Source organism: Hypanus sabinus, chromosome 9 (assembly GCF_030144855.1).
Source record: "Hypanus sabinus isolate sHypSab1 chromosome 9, sHypSab1.hap1, whole genome shotgun sequence".
In the NCBI taxonomy this organism is placed as follows: domain Eukaryota; kingdom Metazoa; phylum Chordata; class Chondrichthyes; order Myliobatiformes; family Dasyatidae; genus Hypanus; species Hypanus sabinus.
The window spans coordinates 110,815,266-110,836,615 of NC_082714.1; the positions used below are offsets into that span (position 1 = coordinate 110,815,266).

The following is a 21,350-nucleotide window of genomic DNA, read 5'->3' on the forward strand; positions in this document are numbered from 1 at the left end:
GATGGAAGATCCTCAGAGTTAATAAGGTCAGTGATGTGGGTGACAATAGCCTGGTGCTCTTTACTGGGGTCCTGTTCAAGAGGTAAGTAAGAGGAGGTGTCTGACAGTTGTCACCTGGCCTCAGCAAGGTAGAGGTCAGTCCGCCAGACTATGACAGGATCTCCCCCCTACCCCACATCTGCTATTTTGATCTTGGCCAGTTGAATAATTGGAAAACTAGACTTATATTTAACAGAGAAAGGAAATCCTGCTTTCTTCTAAGCTAGTTAGTTTGAATTCTTCATTCAGCACTGCATCTCTCTTTCAAATCAGACATCATAATCTATCTTTTAAAAATCAAACACTTAACATTCATTACTTTTCCAATGTACAATTCCATTTAAATTCTTTCTACTCCCATGACAACGTGATATAATTTTCCCTGCAGTACTCCAGAAAGTCATGGTTACACTGAATTTCATATGAATGCAGTATTAATGAGATTTAATGGAAATTGGTAAGGATTTATTTTTTAACTGAGATTTCCATGTATTCCAATGCTGATTTGTAACGTAATAATTTGAAAAATAGAAGCAGGAGTAGGCTGTCAGGTTGTTTATGCCTAGTCCACCATTCACTTAGGTGATGGATGATTATTCAGCTTCATATCACATTACTAGACTAACCACATATCCTTGATTGTATTTATATTAATAAAACTGTCTTGAAGGAACTGATGAACTGGATCTCTAAAACCTTTTTTTGGTAGGCAAATCCAAAGATTCCCCATGTGTTAATAATTTATTTTCTCATCTCTGTTCTGATTGACTGACCCTTTATCTTAAGAATATGACACCTGGTTTCAGACTTACAATCTAAAGAAACATCTTTGAATATGTCTTGTGGCTCCTAAGGTTTCTAAATTATGTCAATGGTATTATGGCATTAAAATTTGTTTCCGCTCAGATTTTTTACCACTTTGATGTTAGTAAGACTGGCACTATTCACTTAAGGAATAAGCACCTTTTAATAAATTTAATGAGTATATTTCCTGCATTCTTAGAGAAAACAATTATTTGCACTGTTTTCATCCTCAATGTGACCCTCAGTCTAAGAAACCTTGCTTGAGGATGTTTGCGGGCTGCCTCTACAGATATATATTTCAAAACTCATTGCAAGAACCCAAAGAAGGGAAAACTTCCAATTTTGTATTCACCTTTGGAAGGTGCATTGTGTCACCCCCAAAATCAGTTATTCATAGAGGGAAGTCAAATGCACCCCTAACAATTTTCTGGTGTGTATGTTGTGTTGACTGCAATAGGAGGCTACTTCATCCATACATTATTATTCAGAAGTCTCTGTACATTCCTCTGCTCCCTGGTGGGATTTTGTCAAGCCAATCCATCAGTGAAATATGAAATCATTTTCTGGAAATGCTCTATAGTATGAACTTGTTTCTAGTGTGACGCTTTATGTTTGTTTCTGAGATTAGAACTGTTAAGCAGTAATTCCCACAAGACAGCTCATCAAAGACCAAGTTCAAGGGCCAAAACGTAATGCTGCGGTCTATAAAATCTTGGTTAGCCTACATTTAGAATATTGTGGTCAGTTCTGGACACCTCATACGAAGCATGTGGAAGCTTTAGAGAGGACACAGTGGAAATTTATCAGGATGTTGGCTGGATTGGAAAACATGTCTTATGAGGAAAGATTGAGCTAGCTAAGGTTTTTTCTCTTTAGAGTGAAGGAGGATGAGGCATGACTTAATAAAGTTATAAGGAAATATGAGGCGTTGATAGAGTGGCACACACAAAATACTGGAGGAACTCAACATCCATGGTAATGAATAAATAGATCTTTCTTCAGGACTGGGCAGGATAGGGGAAGACAAAAGAATTAAAAGGTGAGGGAAAGGGGAAGGAGGATAGCTGAAGGTTTGGTGAAGTCAGGTGGGTAGGAAAGGTAAAGGGCTGGAAAGGAGAGTGGACCATAGGTGAAGGGGAACCCAGGGGATAGTAATAGGCAGGTGAAAAGAGGTAAGAAGCCAGAATGGGGAATAGAAGGGGAGGGAGATTCTTTGCACCAGAAAGAGAAATATGATATCCATGGCATCAGGTTGGAGGCTACTAAGAAGGAATATAAGATGTTGCTCCTCCACCTCGAGGTTGGCTCATCATGGCACAAGAGGAGGCCATGCACCAACATAATGAAAATCAAAATTAAAATGTTTGGCTGCCTACTTTCAGTGTTATCTGACTCGTTTAATTACGGCAAATTGCCACCCTCTTTCAGTGAGGCATCTATTATTCTTCTTTTAAAAAAGGACAAAGACCCAACAGAGTGTTCCTCGTATAGGCCGATCTCTCTGCTCAATGTTGATGTAAAGATCTTAGCTAAAGTTTTGGCTCATAGATTAGAAACCGTCATTCCCTCCATTATCTCTGATGACCAAACAGGCTTTATTAAAAACCGTTTCCCTTTTTTTAACATTCGGCTTTTATTTAATATCTTATACTCACCTCCAACTGGGATTCCTGAATGTGTTATTTCTCTTGATGCGGAGAAAGCATTTGATCGTATAGAATGGAACTACCTTTTTGCAGTTTTAGAAAAATTTGACCTTGGCCAAAGTTTCATCTCTTGGATCCAATTGCTGTACCTGTGTCCTACTGCCTCTGTTTTAACCAATTTTCAGAAATCCCAAGTATTTAATCTCAAACGTGGCACCTGCTAGGGATGCCCCTTAAGTCTCTTTCTCTTTGATTTGGCTATGGAACCTCTGGCGATAGCATTTCGAAACTGCCCTGAATTGACTGGGATTTGGAGAGGGGGTGTTGAGCATAAAGTTCCTTTCTATGCTGATGACTTATTACTCTTTCTCTCAAATCCGTCCACATCCTTACCTCTAATGTTTTCACTTCTTGACCAGTTTAGCCAGATCTCTGGCTATAAACTTAATTTACATAAGAGTGAACTTCTCCCAATTAATAAAGAAGCACAATAACTAACATTTCATGATCTCCCTTTTAAAGTAGTCCATAATCAATTTACTTATCTTGGAATTACAGTCACAAGGAAGTTTAAAGATCTCTTTCGTGAAAACTTTGCCAATCTTTCATATGGTATAAAACAGAGTCTGGTACAATGGTCACCTCTATCTATGTCTTTGGTAGTTCGTATTAATGTTGTTAAAATGTATGTTCTCCCCAAATTTTTATACCTATTTCAATCTATCCCAATTTTTGTTCCTAAATCTTTTTTTGATTCCTTAGATTCTATTATTTTGTCATATCTGTGGCAGAATAAGCACTCTAGAATTAATAAAATCCATCTCCAAAAATCTAAAAAAGAGGGTGGCATGGCTTTACCTAACTTTCGTTTATATTATTGGGCAGCTAATATACGATGTGCTACCTTCTGGTCTTTCTTCCATGGCCAACCCGAGTGCCCTAACTGGGTGGTGATGGAGCTGAGCTCCACTAAAGAATTATCTATCTCTGCACTTCTTGGCTCTGCACTCCCTAGTAGTCTGCCCAGATCAATAGCTAATCCTCTTGTTAGACACACTTTGCGTATATGGGCTCAGATCAGGAAATGCTATGGTTTCCAGGGGTTTTCCGTTTCCAGCCCTATTGCTCATAATCACCTTTTTTTACCTACTACATATGATTCAGCATTCCAGGTTTGGTATAGGAAGGGCATTAGACATTTTGAAGATCTTTTCATTGATAATCGCTTCACTTCTTTTCAGCAGCTCTCTGTTAAGTTCAATCTGCCCAATGCTCATTTTTTCAGATATCTCCAAATCCGACACTTTATTGCTCCTTTAATTCCTAACTTTCCTGAAATGCCTGCGAAAAATTATATGGACCTATTTCTGTCCATGAATCCACTAGGTAAAGGATTAATATCAATCATCCGAGATAAACTAGCAGCCTTACGACGGGCCCCCATGGATAAAATCAAAATGGCCTGGGAGCAGGATTTAAATATCTCCTTATCTGAGGAGAGCTGGGATTCAGTTCTCAAATCGGTTAACTCAACCTCTCTTTGTGCTCGCCACTGCTTTTTACAGTTTAAGATTGTTCATAGAGCCCATTTGTCTAAATCTAAACTATCTCGATTCTACCCTAGCGTTAGTCCGCTCTGTGATAAATGCAAGAGGGGCGTGGCCTCTCTCATCCATATGTACTGGTTCTGTCCTAGCTTGGAGAAATTCTGGAAAGATGTCTTCACTACGTTATCGTGTATTCTGAATCAGCACCTAGAACCAAACCCCTTAGTTGCTCTGTTCGGTTTTGGGGGCGAGACAGATTTATGTCTGGGTCCGACCAAATGCCGAATATTATCCTTTGCCTCTCTCCTGGCTAGACGCCTGATCCTCCTCAGATGGAGAGATGTTGCCCCGCCCACTCATGCTCAATGGTTTAACGACATCATGGCCTGTTTGGACCTCGAAAAAATTCATTATTCAGTTCTCAATTCGGATCTAAAGTTCCATAAGGTCTGGGGACCTTTTATTGAGTACTTTCATAACCTTACTCTTGACTAGGGTTTTTTTTTCTTTTTGGTCCCTTGCTTTCAGCTCCTTTTTTTTCTCTGGTAGAAGGCATTATTACCCTCTTGCTGAGTGTATTCACAGTCTGGGAGTTTGGCTGTCCTGACTTATACTCTTTATATTGTGTTGTGGTTGGTCTGGAGTTGCTGTTGTTCTTTCTTGTGTTGTGGGGCTTGGGGAGGACACTAAGCTTACTTGTCTTTAATTTAGGAGCTTTTTTTTTGCTAAATTCTCTTCCTTTGTAGCATATTGTTATTGTATGCTTAATTTTGCACTGTTTTAATGTTCCTCATTGGGATTTGGGGTTTTTAATTTGTAAAATGTTTTGAAAAAACTAATTAAAAAAATTTAAAAAAAATGTTTGGCTGCCGGGAAGGTCCGTTTTTGGCAAATGGAGCAGAGGTGCTCAACAAAGCGTTCCCCGATTTATGACGTGTCACAATAGGGAGGAGGGCTACATCAGGAGCACCAGACACAATTGAAGACCCCAGAAGATTTACAGGAGAACTGTTGACTTCCCTGGAAGGACTGAATGGACGTGAGGGAGAGGTTGAATGGGCAAGTGTAGCACTTTGGCCACTTGCAGCAAGGATGATTAGTGGAGAATGATGAATGGACGACGAAATCACAGAGAGAGCAACCCCTGGGTAAAGCGAGGTGGTGGGAAGTGAAGATATATTTGGTGATAGGATCCCTTTGAAGATGGCAGACATCGCAGAGACTGATGTATTGGTTGTAGAGGCTCATGGGGTGGAGCAACTCTGTCACTGTTAAGGAGGCAGGAAGGTGGGGTGAGCACAGACATTTAAGAAATAGAAGAGACGCAGGTGATGGGTGGCATCAATGGTGGAGGAAAGGAAACCCCGTTCTTTGAAAAAGAAGGACATCTCTGATGTCCTGCAAAGGATAGCCCCATCCTGGGGGGACCTTTTTCACAGGATGGCTAATACAAAAGGGCATAATTTTAAGGTAATCTTAAGAAAGTATAGGCGGAATGATAGGGATAGGTTTTTCTTATACAGAGAACGGTGGGTGTGTGGATTGTGCTGCCAGGGGGGTGGTAGAGACAGATACATTATGTACATTTAAGATAGGTATATCTTGGATAGATACATGGATGAATGAAAAATGGAGGGCTGTGCGGCAGAGAAGTGTTCGTTTGATCTTTGATCAAATTAGAAGGTTGGCACAGCATCATGAGCCGAAGGGCCTGTACTGTGCTGTGTTCTTCTATATTCTAACACTGTTTCTGAACATGCCAGAAAAACCATTTTTTCTTTTTAATGAATTTCAGAACAATACCAGGGAGAAACTAATGTTGATTTAGCATTGAAAAGTTGGCACAGAAGAATTTTTAGATTGTAGTGACATTTTAGTAGCATGAGCTTCTTCAGTGCCAGTTGGATATATTTAATAGATTGATTCCTGAGTGCTTATGTATTATAACTTCAAAAAAATTTAACTAATTCAAAGGAAGACAGGAGTGGCCTAAATTCGGGTCTAACTTTGAGTTTACTTTTAAACGAAGTACATACATATTACATAATAGCGTGATGACGTTTGCAATTCATGTGCTTATGCATAAAATGCATAATGAGCTATTTGAACAGAATGCTTAATCAAAGTGTGAGTATATATACAGTGTCTATAAAAAGTATCTGTTCCACCCCCCTTGGAAGTTTTTGTGTTTTATTGTTTTACAACATTGAATCACAGTGGATTTAATTTGGCATTTTTATACACTGATCAATAGAAAATGATTCTCTCCTGTCAAAGTGAAAACAAATCTCTACTAAGTGATCTAAATTAATTACAAATATTAAACACAAAATAATTGATTGCATAAGTATTCACCCCCTTTAATATGACACACCAAATCATCACTGATGCAGCCATTTCTGAAAATGGTTTCAGAAATCACATAATTAGTTAAATGGAGATCATCTGTGTGCAGTCAAGGTGTTTCAATTAATTGTAGTAAAAATACACCTCATATCTGGAAAGTCCAACTGCTGGTGAGTCAGTATCCTGGCAAAACTACAGCATGAAGACAAACGATCATGCCAAGCAATTCCACAAAAAGATTATTGGAAGTCACAAGTCAGGAGATGGATACAAAAAAAATCCATCTCACTGGATATCCCTTGGAGTACAATCATCAGGAAATGGAAGGAATATGGTACAGATGTAAATCTGCCTGGAGCAGGCTGTCCTCAAATACTGTGTGACCATGCAATAAGGGGACTAGTGAGGGAAGCCACCAAGAGGAATTACAAGCTTAAGTGGCTGAGATGAAAAATCCTGTGCCATACAGCTGTTGCCTGAGTGCTTCACTAGTTGCAGCTTTATGGGAGAGTGGCAAAGAGAAACTCACATGAAATCTCAGCTAGGGTTTACCATCAGACTAAACACAATGTTTGGAGAAAGCCAAATACCATACATCACCAAAAACACACCATCCCTATTGTGAAGCATAGTGGTGGCTGCATTATGCTGTAGAGGTGCTTCACTGCAGCAGGCCACAAAGGCTTGTGAAGGAAGAGGGTAAAATGAATGCAGCAAAATACAGGGAAATTCTGGAGGAAAACCTGATGCAGTCTGCAATAGAACTTCAACATGGGAGAAGATTTATTTTCCAGCATGACAATGACCCCAGGCAAAAAGCTAAAGCTGCTCAGGAATGCCTTAAAAACAAAAAAGTTGATATCCTAGCATGGCCAAGTCAGAGTCCAGGCCTCAATTCAATTGAGAATATCTGACTGGACTTGAAAAGAACTGTTCATTCATAATCCCCATGCAATCTGACAAGAGCTTGAGCAGTTTTTTTTTTACAGAAGAATAGGGGGAAATTGCTGTGTACTGATATGCAAAGCTGTTAGAGACCTATCCACACATTCTCAAGGCTGTAATTGTTGCCAAAGTTTCATCTACTAAATACTGATTTGAAAGGGATGAGTAATTATGCAGTTAATTATTTTGTGTTTAATGATTGTAATAAATTAAACCAATTGTAGAAATGTTTAACATGAAGGAGTCTTTTCTGTTGATCAGTGTCAAAAAAGTCAAATTAAATCTACTGATTCAATCTTGTAAAACAATAAAACAAGAAAACTTTCAAGGGGTTTGAATACTTTATATAGGCACTGTATATATGCAAGATTAATCAAATATTACTGAAATATTAAATATACAACACTCCTCCCTGCTTAGCTATAAACTCCAAATCAATAGAGAACACATCTCAAAACTGTGTACAGAGTATTTTATATAATACAACTACTATATACAAGCATCCACAGCATAGCAAATTTTAAATTATCCCATTCAGGCCTAAAGGTTTAATCGTTGTGGAGGATTTCTTACTCTTGAGGGATCATTTCTTTCCTAATAAGGGGAATCATGCTGCTTGGCATATGAAACTATGGCTGTAAAACGATGTCAGGATCTATGGCCTCCTCCATGGTGGTCGTAGGGGCAGATTCTGAGACTGCAGGGAGTGGTTCTGACAGCAGTGGTTGCTTTTCTTCTTGTTTTTCCTCTAATTTGTGCATCTTGATCTTGAAAGATGCATTTAGTTCACTGGAGTATTCTCTTATGGAACCCTTTTTTACTAACAAGCCACTGAATTCCAGTGAGAAAATCACCTTTCTTGAACTCTGTATGTCTAGGGTTGGTATGACTTGGGGCCCACCAGACCAGGAAGCCAGGATGTTTTGACTACCCACATCCCTATCTGAGTGAATACTGTGGAAAGACTGCCCACTTACAATTACCCATCAGCAAGAAATAATAGCTCATATGCTGCATTCAATTATAAATATGTATTTATGAATCAAACAGTTATTAAAGAAGAAAGAAAACAAACAAAAGGGCCCATTATAATTAAAGCAGTCAAATGTGCACAGGTTGGAGCTGAGATCTTCCAAAAGCTGGATGTGTCCTTTTACTCATGGTGCCAACTCCTATTCACTGATCACCGATAGAACTTTCCGTCTTGGACACCTATGGCCATTCTTTCAATCTTCTTCTTTCTCCATCCCAGTGTCCCTCACAAAACCTCTCTGCTCAGCTTTCTCTGGACCTTCTCCCAATTTTACCATCCTGATTGGCTGACCTGACATTTCTGAGCTGAACATCTCAACCCCTTATCTTTAATGGTAACCCAAACTCTACCAGCAGAACATGCTGCTTCTACAGAAAACCATTAAATGAAATACCCTACAATATTAGCAGTAAAATCCTAACCAGGATATTACACATATTAATTTTTCTATCGTTCCCTTTATAAGACCAAAAGACGTAGGAGCAGAATTAGGCTATTTGGCCCATCGAGTCTGCTCCACCATTTCATCGTGGCTGATCCATTTTTCCTCAGCCCCAATCTCCTGCATTCTGCCCATATTCCATCATGCCCTGACCAATCAAGAATCTGCCAACCTCGGCCTTAAATATACACAAAGACTTGGCCTCCACAGCTGCCTGTGGCAAAAAATTGCACAGATTCACCACTCTCTGGCTAAAGAAATTCCACCTCATCTCTGTTCTCAAAGGACGCCTCTCTATTCTGAGGCTGTGTCCTCTACTCTTAGACTATCCCACCATAAGAAATATCCACTATCAAGGCCTTTTACTGTTTGATAGATTTCAATGAGGTCACCCCTCATTCCTCTGAATTCTAGTGAATACAGGCCCAGAGACATCAAATACTCTTCAAATGACAAGCCATTCAATCCTGGAACCAATTTCAGCACATCCTTTCTAAGATAAGGGCCCCAAAACTGCTCATAATACTACATGTGACACCTCACCAGTGCTTTCTAAAGTCTCTGCATTACATCCTTGCCTTTATTTTCTAGTTTTCTTGAAATTAATTCTAACATTGCATTTGCTTTCTTCACCATAGACTCAACCTGCAATTTAATTTTTAGGGGCTCCTGTCCTTTGCACCTCAGTATTTTTATATTTTCTCTCCATTTAGAAAATAGTCAACCCTTTCATTTCTTCTATAAAAATGCATGACCATACACTTCCTGACACTATTCAATCTGCCACTTCTTTACCCATTTTCATAATGTATCTAAGTCCCTCTGTAGCCTCTCTACTTCCTCAAAACTACCTGCCCCTCCACTTGTCTTCCTGTTGCCTTGAAACTTTGCAACAAAGCCATCAATTCCATCATCCAAATCATTAACATATAATGTAAAAAGAATGATCTTATCTCTCCTCTTTTCTGCATCCACAACATTATCTGACAAATCCTCTATTATTGTATCTCCAGTGACTCCTTTCTTTTTTGCTTTCCATTCCATCCAGTTAGACTTTGGTCTTTGCATCTAACTTTACAAGCAGCTTTTTGTCTCCCACTTGAAGTTCATGCAATGCACACAGAATGGATTCTGGTTCTTCATACACATAAAAGCTGAATGCTTGCAACTTCCCTGTACCTCATTAAACTCTCTTCTGGCTGAAAACCAAGCCATATTTTGCAAGTAACTGCCCGATTAACATATCAAAAACTTTATCAGACACGTTGCCTACAAAAACTATTGTAGTTGGATCACTGCTTTCATCAACTTCATGATTCTTCTGAGTAGCATGATCTTCCTTGGTCCAATATAGTTTCCAGCCAGAGGCACAGAGGTTGGCACCAACACCTGTTTGTTCTCTGTTGGGCAATGGTTCATGGTGTTTGGTATGGCAACAGTTGTAACACCATCCAGCATCTTTCTTAATTCACTTTCATATGTCTTCATTGCAAGGGGATGTGGCATGCAAATAATGGATGACTCTCCAATCAAGTTGTAGTTGTCTCAGCCAATCACAGCTCCACAATACTGGTCCTTCTGATTTTACTACGTACAAGCTCATTGTGGCTTGTTGGTTGTTGTACTTCACAATTATGAATTTCATTCCCACAGGAGTTATCTTGTCTCCTGTATGTAATTAGTTAGATATCTGCAGGCTTAAATTTAGTGTCTTTGAAATGCCTCTCAAAATCATATTTTGAAATGACTGAAATAGTTGACCCAGTGTCCAATTCTATTTTAATTAATTTGCCATTCACTTCTGGCATATATTGCTTGTCTATTGTTAATGCTCACACTGTAAGTCTAAAGGCTACATAGTTTCTTGTCACTCTCATCATTATCAGATTTTTCAACAAGTGTGTTGATTAATGTTCTTTTTAAAACTGCAACTTGACTTTTTTAAAAATCTTTTTCTCTTCTCTGTGTTGTCAATTTACTTTTGTCTGCCTGAGATGTTCTTTGTATGTTTTGTTTCATTTTCTGCATGTTTCAACTTTAAATCTACATTTATTCGATTTACGTGAGCCCTTGCTACAACAGTAAACAATTTGTTTGGGCTGGCTGGTTTCTGTTTAGATGTTGCAATTTTATTCATGCTCACTTTCATTCTTCTCTGCAACTCTATTGGTGGCTACCATTGAAACAGCGATTCAACTGCACTTTTGAATGTAAGTTGTGTTTCAGTTAGGTGCCATTTTTGAATGCTTTCTTTTAAGGTTCCACAAACTAAACAATCTCTCAGTACATCATTAAGCCAACTACCAAACTGACAATGCTCAATCTCTTGAATTCAGCCACATACTGTGAAATAGACTCCTTTTTGATTCAGCTTATGAAACCTAAAGTATTCTGCAATCAACAATGGCTTTGATTCTAAGTTTTCCTGCATCTCTTTCACAATATCAACAAGCCTCATTTCTGCTGATTTGGTTGGAACAGTTAATCTTAAAAGCTCTCTGTGAGCCTTTAAACCCAATGCACTAAGCAAAATTGGTTGGTCATTTCTCATTGGTCATTTCATTTTTATTCAAAATACTGTTCCAACAGCTCAGTTTACATGAGCTGTTACTCATCCTGTAATCAAACCCATTAATATTCAAACATTTTTGCTTTTTTTTAATGACTATTATCACCTGGTGGGGAAAAAAGACATTATTTAATTAATTTGATGCATGAAGAGATTGTAGCTGAGTAGGAAGAAGGAAGAGGACCTGAAGAAACATTTTTTTATGTATAATTGTGTGGTTTGCTTTTCACAGATGCAGGACAAGGAAATGCCTCAACAAACTTGTTCAAATAAAAGGTATGTGATATGCTTTAGAGTCCTTGTAAAACAGAAAATGTTTCTGCTGCCCCACATGATTATTAATGCATTTTTGCGGAACTTCAATGAAAGTGATCCTATGTCTGGGAATGAGGGATAATCCTTTCAACTTCATATAAGGTGTTTAGAAGTGGAGAAATGAAGAAGAAGGTAAGCATGATGTGGAACTTGCATATATAATAAGCCAGAAGAGTATAAATGTTGACAGTCCAGCAGAACTGTAGGTTCAGAGCACTTTGTTCCAGTATGTCAATTTGGTTGTGATAGCACACTGACTCAGGGTTTATTAACATAGACCTAAATTTGAGACTTTACTTGAGCTTGAACATCAAGATAAAAGAGAATAAAAATGGAATATATGTGAAAAAGTATATATTTTATATATGTAAGTAACAAAATCCTAATCTAAGAGAGTTTATGGTATCCCCACAAATGAGAAGACAGTGTTAAATAATATGAGAAAATACACATTCCAAAGACATACTAGTTGGTAGATTAATAGGTCATTGTAAATTGTCCCATGGTAAGGCTAGGGTTAAATCAGTGGGTTTCTGTACTGCGTGTTTTGAAGGGCCTACTCCATGCTGTATCTCAATAAACAAAGATGGAAAGAAATCATAAAAAGATGGAGTTGTGAAAATTGTAAAAAACAGCAGGGTAGGAGTGGTGAGTTTTGAATTATTAATACTAGAAGGATGTGTCAGAACAGTCAGGTGTTTTATGATAAATTTGTTCATTATCTACTTTGCCATCATGTTTCATCTTCTGTACAAAGGAGTATTCAACAAATTCAGTCATGGTACATGGGACAGGAGAATTTAAAGACTATTGGTAGAGGTTATCAATGTTTTATAATAAAAGAGAATAGACATTTACATAGAACTTGGACATCTTGAGGAATGAGTTAAGAATAAGGAAGCAACTCCATTGTTGAAATGAAAGGCTTTTTAGTTGTACATAGAGCTCATATGTCTAAGGATAAACTGGCTCGATTTTATTCTCATGTTAATTCAACCTGCGACAGATGTCATTCTGATGTTGCTTCATTGACTCATATGTTCTGGTCTTGTCCTTGTTTACAAAATTATTGGAAATATATTTTCAGTATTATTTCAAGAGTTTTAAATATCAGTTTTCAACTGCATCCTTTTACTGCAATTTTCGGTTTACCAATGATGGATAATAACCGTTTATCCGCTTCATCTCAACGAATGATTGCATTTGTTACATTAATGGCTAGAAGATCTATTTTATTGAATTGGAAAGAAATTAATCCTCCAACTGTATTTCAGTGGTTTTCTCAAACTATCTCTTGTTTGAGTTTAGAAGAAAATAGAAGTGTGGTTTTTGATTCTTCAGTTAAATTTGAAGAAACTTGGAGACCATTTATTCAACATTTTCATATGAGTTAAATTGTCTTTTCCTAAACCTTACTTTTATTATCCTTAATTATTTGGATGGAGGTTCGGAGTTATTGGCACTACTGTATGTATTTAACATTATATATTGGCTCATGTTGGTTAGTTTTTTTTTCTCTTTTTTTTGGGGTTTTTTTTTTCTTTTTTGTCTCTTTTACATAAATACTGTGAGTTTGGGAGGCCTTATATATTGATTATTATATATCTGATTGTCTATTTAAACTATTAATTATGTATTCTCAAACGCTTTGTATTCATATTTCATCTATGTTTTTCTTAAAATTAATAAAAAGATATAAAAAGAAAAGAAAGGCTTTTTAATTTAGAATACACAGGTAAGAACAGAAAAGTGCAGAAGGACATAAATACAAATTACACGTGCCTCGACCAGAATCTCCCACCTGACAGCATGCTGTCAGCTGGAGCTTTAAAATCTCATTTGATTTTGGTCAATCAGGAAATCAAATTTACAAGAGGTTAGATCAATATGTTGATGATTAAGACTACAATTGTAACATGCTTTCCCTGTGTTTCGATATACATGTAACAAATAAAGCTCATCTTTAATCTCTTCTCCCTGAATTAGGGCACTTGTGGAAATCATTCAGGAAGGTGTAACTGTTGATGGAAGTGGGGAGGGGCATTCTAGATTAATCAGTTTTGAACAAATCTGTTCTTACAATAGTTCTGATTATAATTATTTTTGTTAACAATGGCCTTTCAGAAAATCCAAGAAAATGAATATGAAACATAAACCTACAAAGAAAGAAGAAATACATAAGGTTGGCTTACTTCTGCTCTATACATAAATAAGGTGGTAGTTTGGAGTATGGTAATGTTACACTACCTCATCAGTACAAGCTGAGATTTGATTAAGGTCCCTTGCAAAAACTGTTTGTACCAATTTTACTCACAAAAATTTTGTACAGACTCGGAAAGGAATTAAAAACCTCATGTTTGAATTGTTGAATAGTTCTTGTCCCAATTTTTTATTGTAAATTAGGAAAGACTCTTTGGCCCATCCTTCTTTCAATTACTTCATGTCTAGAATAGAACTGTGAAGACTTTTAATTAGTTTTACTGTATTTATGTAATTCTGTACTGCTATTTGTTTGTTATGAGCCTTCAGTATTTATTTGGTTCTTCATGTTACTTAATTAACATGAATTAAATCTTTACACAAAATAATCAAAAATCTTAATTAGCCACCTGTGGTTTGGTTTATTATTGTCAAATGTACTGATATACAGTGAAAAGTTTGTCTTTCATTCAGATCAAATAATAACAATGCATTGAGGTAGAACAAGGTAAAACAATAACAATACAGAATAAAGTATAACAGCTACAGAGTAAGAGCAGTGTAGGTAAACAACCAGGTGCAAGATCAAAAGAGGAAGATTATGAGGTCAGAAGTACATCTTATATATATAGAAACTTCCTTGCAGTAGAAAATTGCATGTTACATTGTTGGTGTTGAGGGCAGCAATGAAGGTCTTCCATCTCTGGTGGTGTTCAAGGCTTCCTTCATCATGTCAGTAGCATTCTCACAGTTTTCACTGTTGTCAGTCACAGGAGTCCTTGGTGGAGACTCAGGAATACCATTCCACTCAGATATAGAAGGATTCTTCATTGCTGTTTCCATAGCAATTTTCTTTTGCCAGTCAGGATTGTTTGCCCTGAGCTGAACCCCTGAACTAGAGGACCAGTGGACTACTCTTTGTCTATTCTTTACCCTTTGCCCTGTTTGATATGGGTGACCCTACCAAGAGATAAAGCATAAAGCCCTGACTCCAGCCAACATAGCTCTTCAGGCAATAGAAGCACGCAAGCCTCCAAACCACAACAAGGTTGTAGTCCTCTTGGAGAAAGGAACCTCATTACAGTCATAGAACAGCAGAACAGCGGGTTAGAACCTATCTTTGAGCCTGGTGGGACATGCTTTTGGGTTTTTGTACATCTGCCTGTTAGTAGAGGGCAGAAGAGAGAATGTCCAGGGTCGGTGGTGTCTTTGATTATGCTGGCTGCCTTACCATTGGTAGTGTAAAATATGGAAATGGATTATGTCTTTCTTTGCCTCTCTGTTTCCTGCTCTTTAAATATCAGTAGGGTTCAGTTTGCTTTGCTGCAGCCTCCTTACATTCTGCTGTGACCTAGCTTTATATCATCAACAATAATTCAGATGCAGTAAACTTCATTAATCCAACAAAATCAAGACTGGCAGATGTTTTTGGACTACTGGATGGTACTCCTATTAATATCCCAACATGCTTTTTATTTGCATTTTTTAGGAATTAAACAATAGTATAATAAATTTTCTGATGAAGCCAGAGTTTCAAGGGAGTATTGGAATCAGAGTCCTGGTAAATTTCAAGGGAGCATGGGAAATAAGGCACATTGAGTTTAAAGGAGGAACGGGAAACAGCCTTGGTGAAGCTAAAGGAAGCACAGGAAATAACATCTACTGAATCAGTGCCATTGGAATTTTCAGATGACAGCACAGTGGGTTATTTTTTTATTGATTTTTTTTATGCATTTCTACAAACCAACTACAAAGAAAAGAACCCAATAGCAAAATGAGAATTAATACAGTGTAAAATAAACATATCAATAGTATAATTAATAACAATAAGGAAACAGCACCCAGAATAAAATCATATAAAGTTAGTATCCTTCCCTCCCTCCCACTAAGAAACTCCAGGCCAGCCATTACAATATGTCAAAAAAAATAAAGAGAACATTCAACCCCCCCAAAACTGTAAATATAAGTAAAAAAAGAATAATAATGCCTACTACGAAAACTATAATGTTGTAGCGGTGTGCTACAAACAGCGCTAAAATTACGACACGGAGTCGGTAACTGCAGTCGAAGGAAAAACTTTATTCGAAAACTTCAGCCTCACTTTTAAGCCTCTGTCAACCGGCCCCCCATGGCGAAGAGGCTCCAAAGCTCTGTGCTCGCAAACCCCCGTAGGCTATCTAATTGTGAGTCGGTTCGCATACGCTAGGAAATGAGCCGCCACATAACCCCCCCCCAGAACCGGCGATACACCCCCCAATGTCCACAGCCTGGACCAGAACCTGCTTGGGAGGTCGGCCTCTGCGCCGAGGCGCCGGAAACTCGGCCGGTTGCGCCAGGTCCACATGGGCCGGCTTGAGGCGGTCCACCGTGAAAACCTCCTCCTTCCCCCCAACGTCCAGCACGAACGTGGACCCGTTGTTCCGGAGCACCGTAAACGGCCCCTCGTATGGCCGCTGCAGCGGTGGCCGATGCCCGCCCCTTCGTACAAACACAAACTTACAGTTCCGTAGGTCTTTGGGTACGCAGGTCGGGTGCCGCCCATGCTGTGAAGTGGGTATGGGGGCCAGGTTACCGAGCTTCTCGCGAAGTCTGCCCAGGACTGCAGCGGGTTCTTCCTCTTGCCCCCTCGGGGCTGGTAGGAACTCCCCGGGGACGGCCAGGGGCGCGCCGTATACCAACTCGGCCGACGAGGCGTGCAGGTCGTCCTTGGGCGCTGTGCGGATGCCGAGAAGGACCCAGGGAAGCTCGTCCGCCCAGTTGGCTCCTCGCAGGCGGGCCATGAGGGCCGACTTCAGGTGACGGTGGAAACGCTCCACTAGCCCGTTCGACTGTGGGTGGTAGGCAGTGGTGTGGTGCAGCTGAGTCCCCAAAAGGCTGGCCATAGCTGACCACAGGCTGGAGGTGAACTGGGCGCCTCTGTCGGAGGTAATGTGGGCTGGTACACCAAAGCGGGATATCCAGGTGGCGATCAGGGCTCGGGCGCAAGATTCGGAGGTGGTGTCGGTGAGCGGGACCGCCTCTGGCCATCTTGTGAACCGGTCCACGATAGTCAGGAGGTAACGCGCTCTGCGCGACACTGGCAGGGGGCCCACGATATCCACATGAATGTGGTCGAAACGCCGGTGGGTGGGATGGAACTGCTGCGGTGGGGCTTTGGTGTGCCGCTGAACCTTGGCCATCTGGCAGTGCATGCACGTCCTGGCCCATTCACTGACCTGTTTGCGGAGTCCGTGCCAAACGAACCTGCTGGAAACCATCCGGACAGTTGTCCGGATGGAGGGATGCGCCAAGTTATGAATGGAGTCGAAAACACGTCGCCGCCAGGCTGCGGGGACGACCGGACGGGGCTGGTTGGTGGCGACGTCACAGAGTAGGGTCCTCTCACCTGGGCCCACGGGGAAGTGCTGGAGCTGCAAACCAGAGACTGCAGTCCTGTAACTCGGAATCTCCTCATCTACCTGCTGTGCCTCTGCCAGTGCCTCAAAGTCTACCCCTTGGGAAAGGGCATGAACGGTAGGGCGAGAGAGCGCATCCGCCACGACATTGTCCTTACCCGAGACGTGCCGGACATCCGTTGTGTATTCAGAGATGTAGGACAGGTGGCGTTGCTGGCGGGATGACCAGGGGTCGGATGCTTTCGTAAACGCAAAGGTAAGCGGTTTGTGGTCCGTGAACGCGGTGAAGGGCCGACCTTCTAGGAAGTACCTGAAATGCCGGATTGCCAGGTAGAGCGCCAACAGTTCCCGGTCAAAAGCACTGTACTTGAGCTCGGGTGGCCGCAGGTGTTTGCTGAAAAACGCCAGGGGTTGCCAGCGACCTGCGATGAGCTGCTCCAGCACCCCACCGACTGCCGTGTTTGATGCGTCCACTGTGAGGGCGGTAGGGGTGTCCATTCTGGGATGTACTAGCATTGCGGCGTCAGCCAAAGCTTCCTTCGTTTGAACGAAAGCGGCGGCGGACTCCTCGTCCCAGGTAATGTCCTTGCTCGGACCCGACATCAGGGCGAACAGGGGGCGCATGATCCGGGCAGCTGAAGGGAGGAAGCGGCGGTAGAAATTGACCATACCTACGAATTCCTGAAGGCCTTTGACCGTGGTGGGTCGGGGAAAGAGGCGGACCGCATCTACCTTAGCGGGCAGAGGGGTTGCCCCGTCTTTAGTAATCCTGTGGCCCAGGAAGTCAATGGTATCAAGTCCGAACTGGCATTTGGCAGGGTTAATTGTAAGACCGTACTCACTCAGTCGGGCGCAGAGTTGACGGAGGTGGGACAGATGCTCCTGACGACTGCCGCTGGCTATGAGGATGTCATCCAAATAGATGAACGCGAAGTCCAGGTCCCGTCCCACCGCGTCCATTAACCGCTGGAACGTCTGTGCGGCATTCTTCAGGCCGAACGGCATGCGGAGGAACTCGAAGAGGCCAAACGGGGTGATGAGAGCCGTCTTGGGGACGTCGTCAGGATGCATCGGGATTTGATGGTACCCTCGGACAAGGTCGACCTTGGAGAAGATCCGGGCGCCGTACAGGTTTGCCGCAAAGTCCTGAATGTGCGGCACAGGGTAGCGGTCCGGTGTGGTAGCCTCGTTCAGCCTGCGGTAGTCGCCGCACGGTCTCCAGCCCCCAGTCGCTTTGGGCACCATGTGCAGGGGGGAAGCCCAGGGGCTGTCGGACCGCCGGATGATCCCCAATTCCTCCATTCTCTGGAACTCCTCCTTCGCCAGTCGGAGCTTGTCCGGGGGAAGCCGCCGAGCACGGGCATGGAGGGGTGGTCCCTGTGTCGGGATGTGGTGCTGTACGCCGTGCCTGGGCATGGCTGCTGTGAACTGCGGTGCCAGAACCGATGGGAACTCCGCCAGGACCCTGGTGAAGTCGTTGTCGGACAGCGTGATGGAGCCGAGGTGAGGGGCTGGCAACTGGGCCGCGCCCAGGGAGAACGTCTGAAAGGTCTCGGCGTGTACCAGTCTCTTCCTGGGCAGGTCAACCAGCAGGCTGTGAGCTCGCAAAAAATCCGCACCCAGAAGCGGTTGGGCTACGGCGGCCAGTGTGAAGTCCCACGTGAACTGGCTGGGGCCGAACTGTAGCTGCACCTGACGGGTGCCATAGGTCCTTACTGTGCTGCCATTCACGGCCCTCAGGGGGGGACCCGGTGCCCTGCTGCGAGTGTCGTAACTTGTCGGAGGTAAAACGCTGACCTCAGCCCCAGTATCGACCAAAAAGCGGCGTCCCGACCTGCTATCCCACACATACAGGAGGCTATCCCGATGGCCAGCCGCCGTAGCCATCAGCGGCGGCTGGCCCTGGCGTTTCCCGGGAACTTGCAGGGCGGGCGGCAACGGCGGGCTTCTGCGCCCCACCGCTGGTGGTAGAAGCACCAGTGGTCATTGGGCCGGGGGTTAGTGGGCTCTGCGGCCGGGCCTGGACTGGTTTGCTGCCGGGAGCGTGGCTGAGTGATCTGTGCGATGGACGCCCCGCTCACCTTTTTGGCGTTCCACAGCAAGTCCGCCCGGGCTGCCACCTTCCGGGGGTCACTGAAATCCGCGTCGGACAGCAGCAGGCGTATGTCCTCGGGCAGCTGTGTCCTGGTCGAGGGAGCCCACCACGTAGTAGTAGCGGGTGTCTTCTGAGGTGATCCGGCGAACGTGGAATTGGGCTTCGGCTTGCTGGAACCATAGGTCCGGGCGCTGTGTCCAGAAACCCGGCAGTTTCAACGAAACCGCATGAACAGAGGCGGCGTCGGTCATTTCTGGTCCAAAAATCGTTTGGACCGTCGGGGTCACCAATTGTAGCGGTGTGCTACAAACAGCGCTAAAATTACGACACGGAGTCGGTAACTGCAGTCGAAGGAAAAACTTTATTCGAAAACTTCAGCCTCACTTTTAAGCCTCTGTCAACCGGCCCCCCATGGCGAAGAGGCTCCAAAGCTCTGTGCTCGCAAACCCCCGTAGGCTATCTAATTGTGAGTCGGTTCGCATACGCTAGGAAATGAGCCGCCACAATGTAATTTCCATCAAAAAGAAACCATAAAACTTACAGAGAGAAAAAAAAGCTGAAAGTAAGGGATTAAAAAGAATAAACTAATCTAAAGAGGAGTTATGAAAATATTCAAGAAAAGGTCCGCACACCTTTTGTAATTTTATCTCTGAATTAAGAAGTGAGTAATGAATTTTTTCAAGATCTAAACAGGACATAATATCATTAAGCCATTGAGCATGAGTGGGTGGGGCAACATCTCTCCACCTAAGGAGAACTAAGCATCTAGCCAAAAGAAAGGCAAAAGATAATGTTCGGCATTTAGTCGGACTCAATTGCATGTCTGCCTCACCCAAGGTATCAAAAAGGGCAATCAGAAGATTAGGTTCGAAGTGGCAATTAAGAATATGGGATAAAGATAAAAAAAACTATTCTCCAAAATTTCTCTAAACTAGGACAAGCCCAGTACATATGGATAAGAGAAGCCTTTGTACCTTTACACTTGTCACAAACAGGACTAATGTCAGGATAAAACCGTTCCAATTTAGATTTAGACGTGAGCCCTATGTACAACTTTAAACTGTAAAAGACAGTGGCGAGCACATAAAGAGGTTGAATTAACTGACTTAAGAATTGAATCCCAAACCGCATCAGATAAAGAAATATTTAGATCATGCTCCCAAGCAGTTCTAATTTTATCAAAGGGGGCACACCTCAAGGTTACTAATTTATCATGAATAAAAGATATTAAGCCTCTGCTCAATGGATTAATACAAAGAAACAGGACCACAACATTATTCTCAGGCATCTCAAGAAAATCAGACAATAAAGGGTTAATGAAATTTGAAGCTATTTAAAGAAATGGGTATTAGGTAGATTAAACTTTACAGAGAGTTGTTGAAAAGTTGCAAAACGATTATCTATGAAAAGATCTTCAAAGCGCCTAATGCCCTTTCTATACCAATCATGAAATGTTAAGTCTTGCATAGAAGGTAAGAAAAAATGATAATGTAAGATAGGACTAGAGAGAGAGAAACCATGAAGGCCATTAAATTTTCTAAGCTGAGCCCATATTCTCAGAATATGTCTAATAAGAGGATTAACAATTAGGCAAGCGACAAGGAAGTGCAGTGGATTATTGAAGCTTTAGTGTAATTGTTAATATATAGTGATAATATATTTGATTTTATAAAAATATGAGCAGATTAAAAATTGTGATTTTGCAAGTAAGTACAAATTGAATTAGAACATGGATCTACAACATTGTGGCCATTACTAAGATTTGGCTGTCACAAGGCCAGGGATGATTACCGGTTATTCTAGGTTTAAGTGTTTCAAAGCGACAGGGAGGGAGGTAAATGAGGTGGGGGGGTAGCATTGCTAATCAGGGACAGTATCACAACTGCAGAAAGATAGGACATTGTGGAAGGATAATCTACTGTGGGTGGAAATTAGAGGAAGGGAGCAATCATTCTATTGTGAGTATTCAGTGGAC

General features: G+C 41.7%; 1 protein-coding gene across 1 annotated transcript in view; it reads left to right on the plus strand.

Annotated features, from left to right (window-relative positions):
- Positions 1-21,350, plus strand: part of LOC132400108 (uncharacterized) — a 187,254-nt gene that overhangs the window by 102,375 nt on the left and 63,529 nt on the right. The window contains exons 10-11 of the mRNA XM_059981185.1: positions 11,604-11,647; positions 13,811-13,868. Of these exons, the coding sequence (XP_059837168.1) occupies positions 11,604-11,647; positions 13,811-13,868 (102 nt within the window). The remainder of the gene's footprint in view (positions 1-11,603; positions 11,648-13,810; positions 13,869-21,350) is intronic.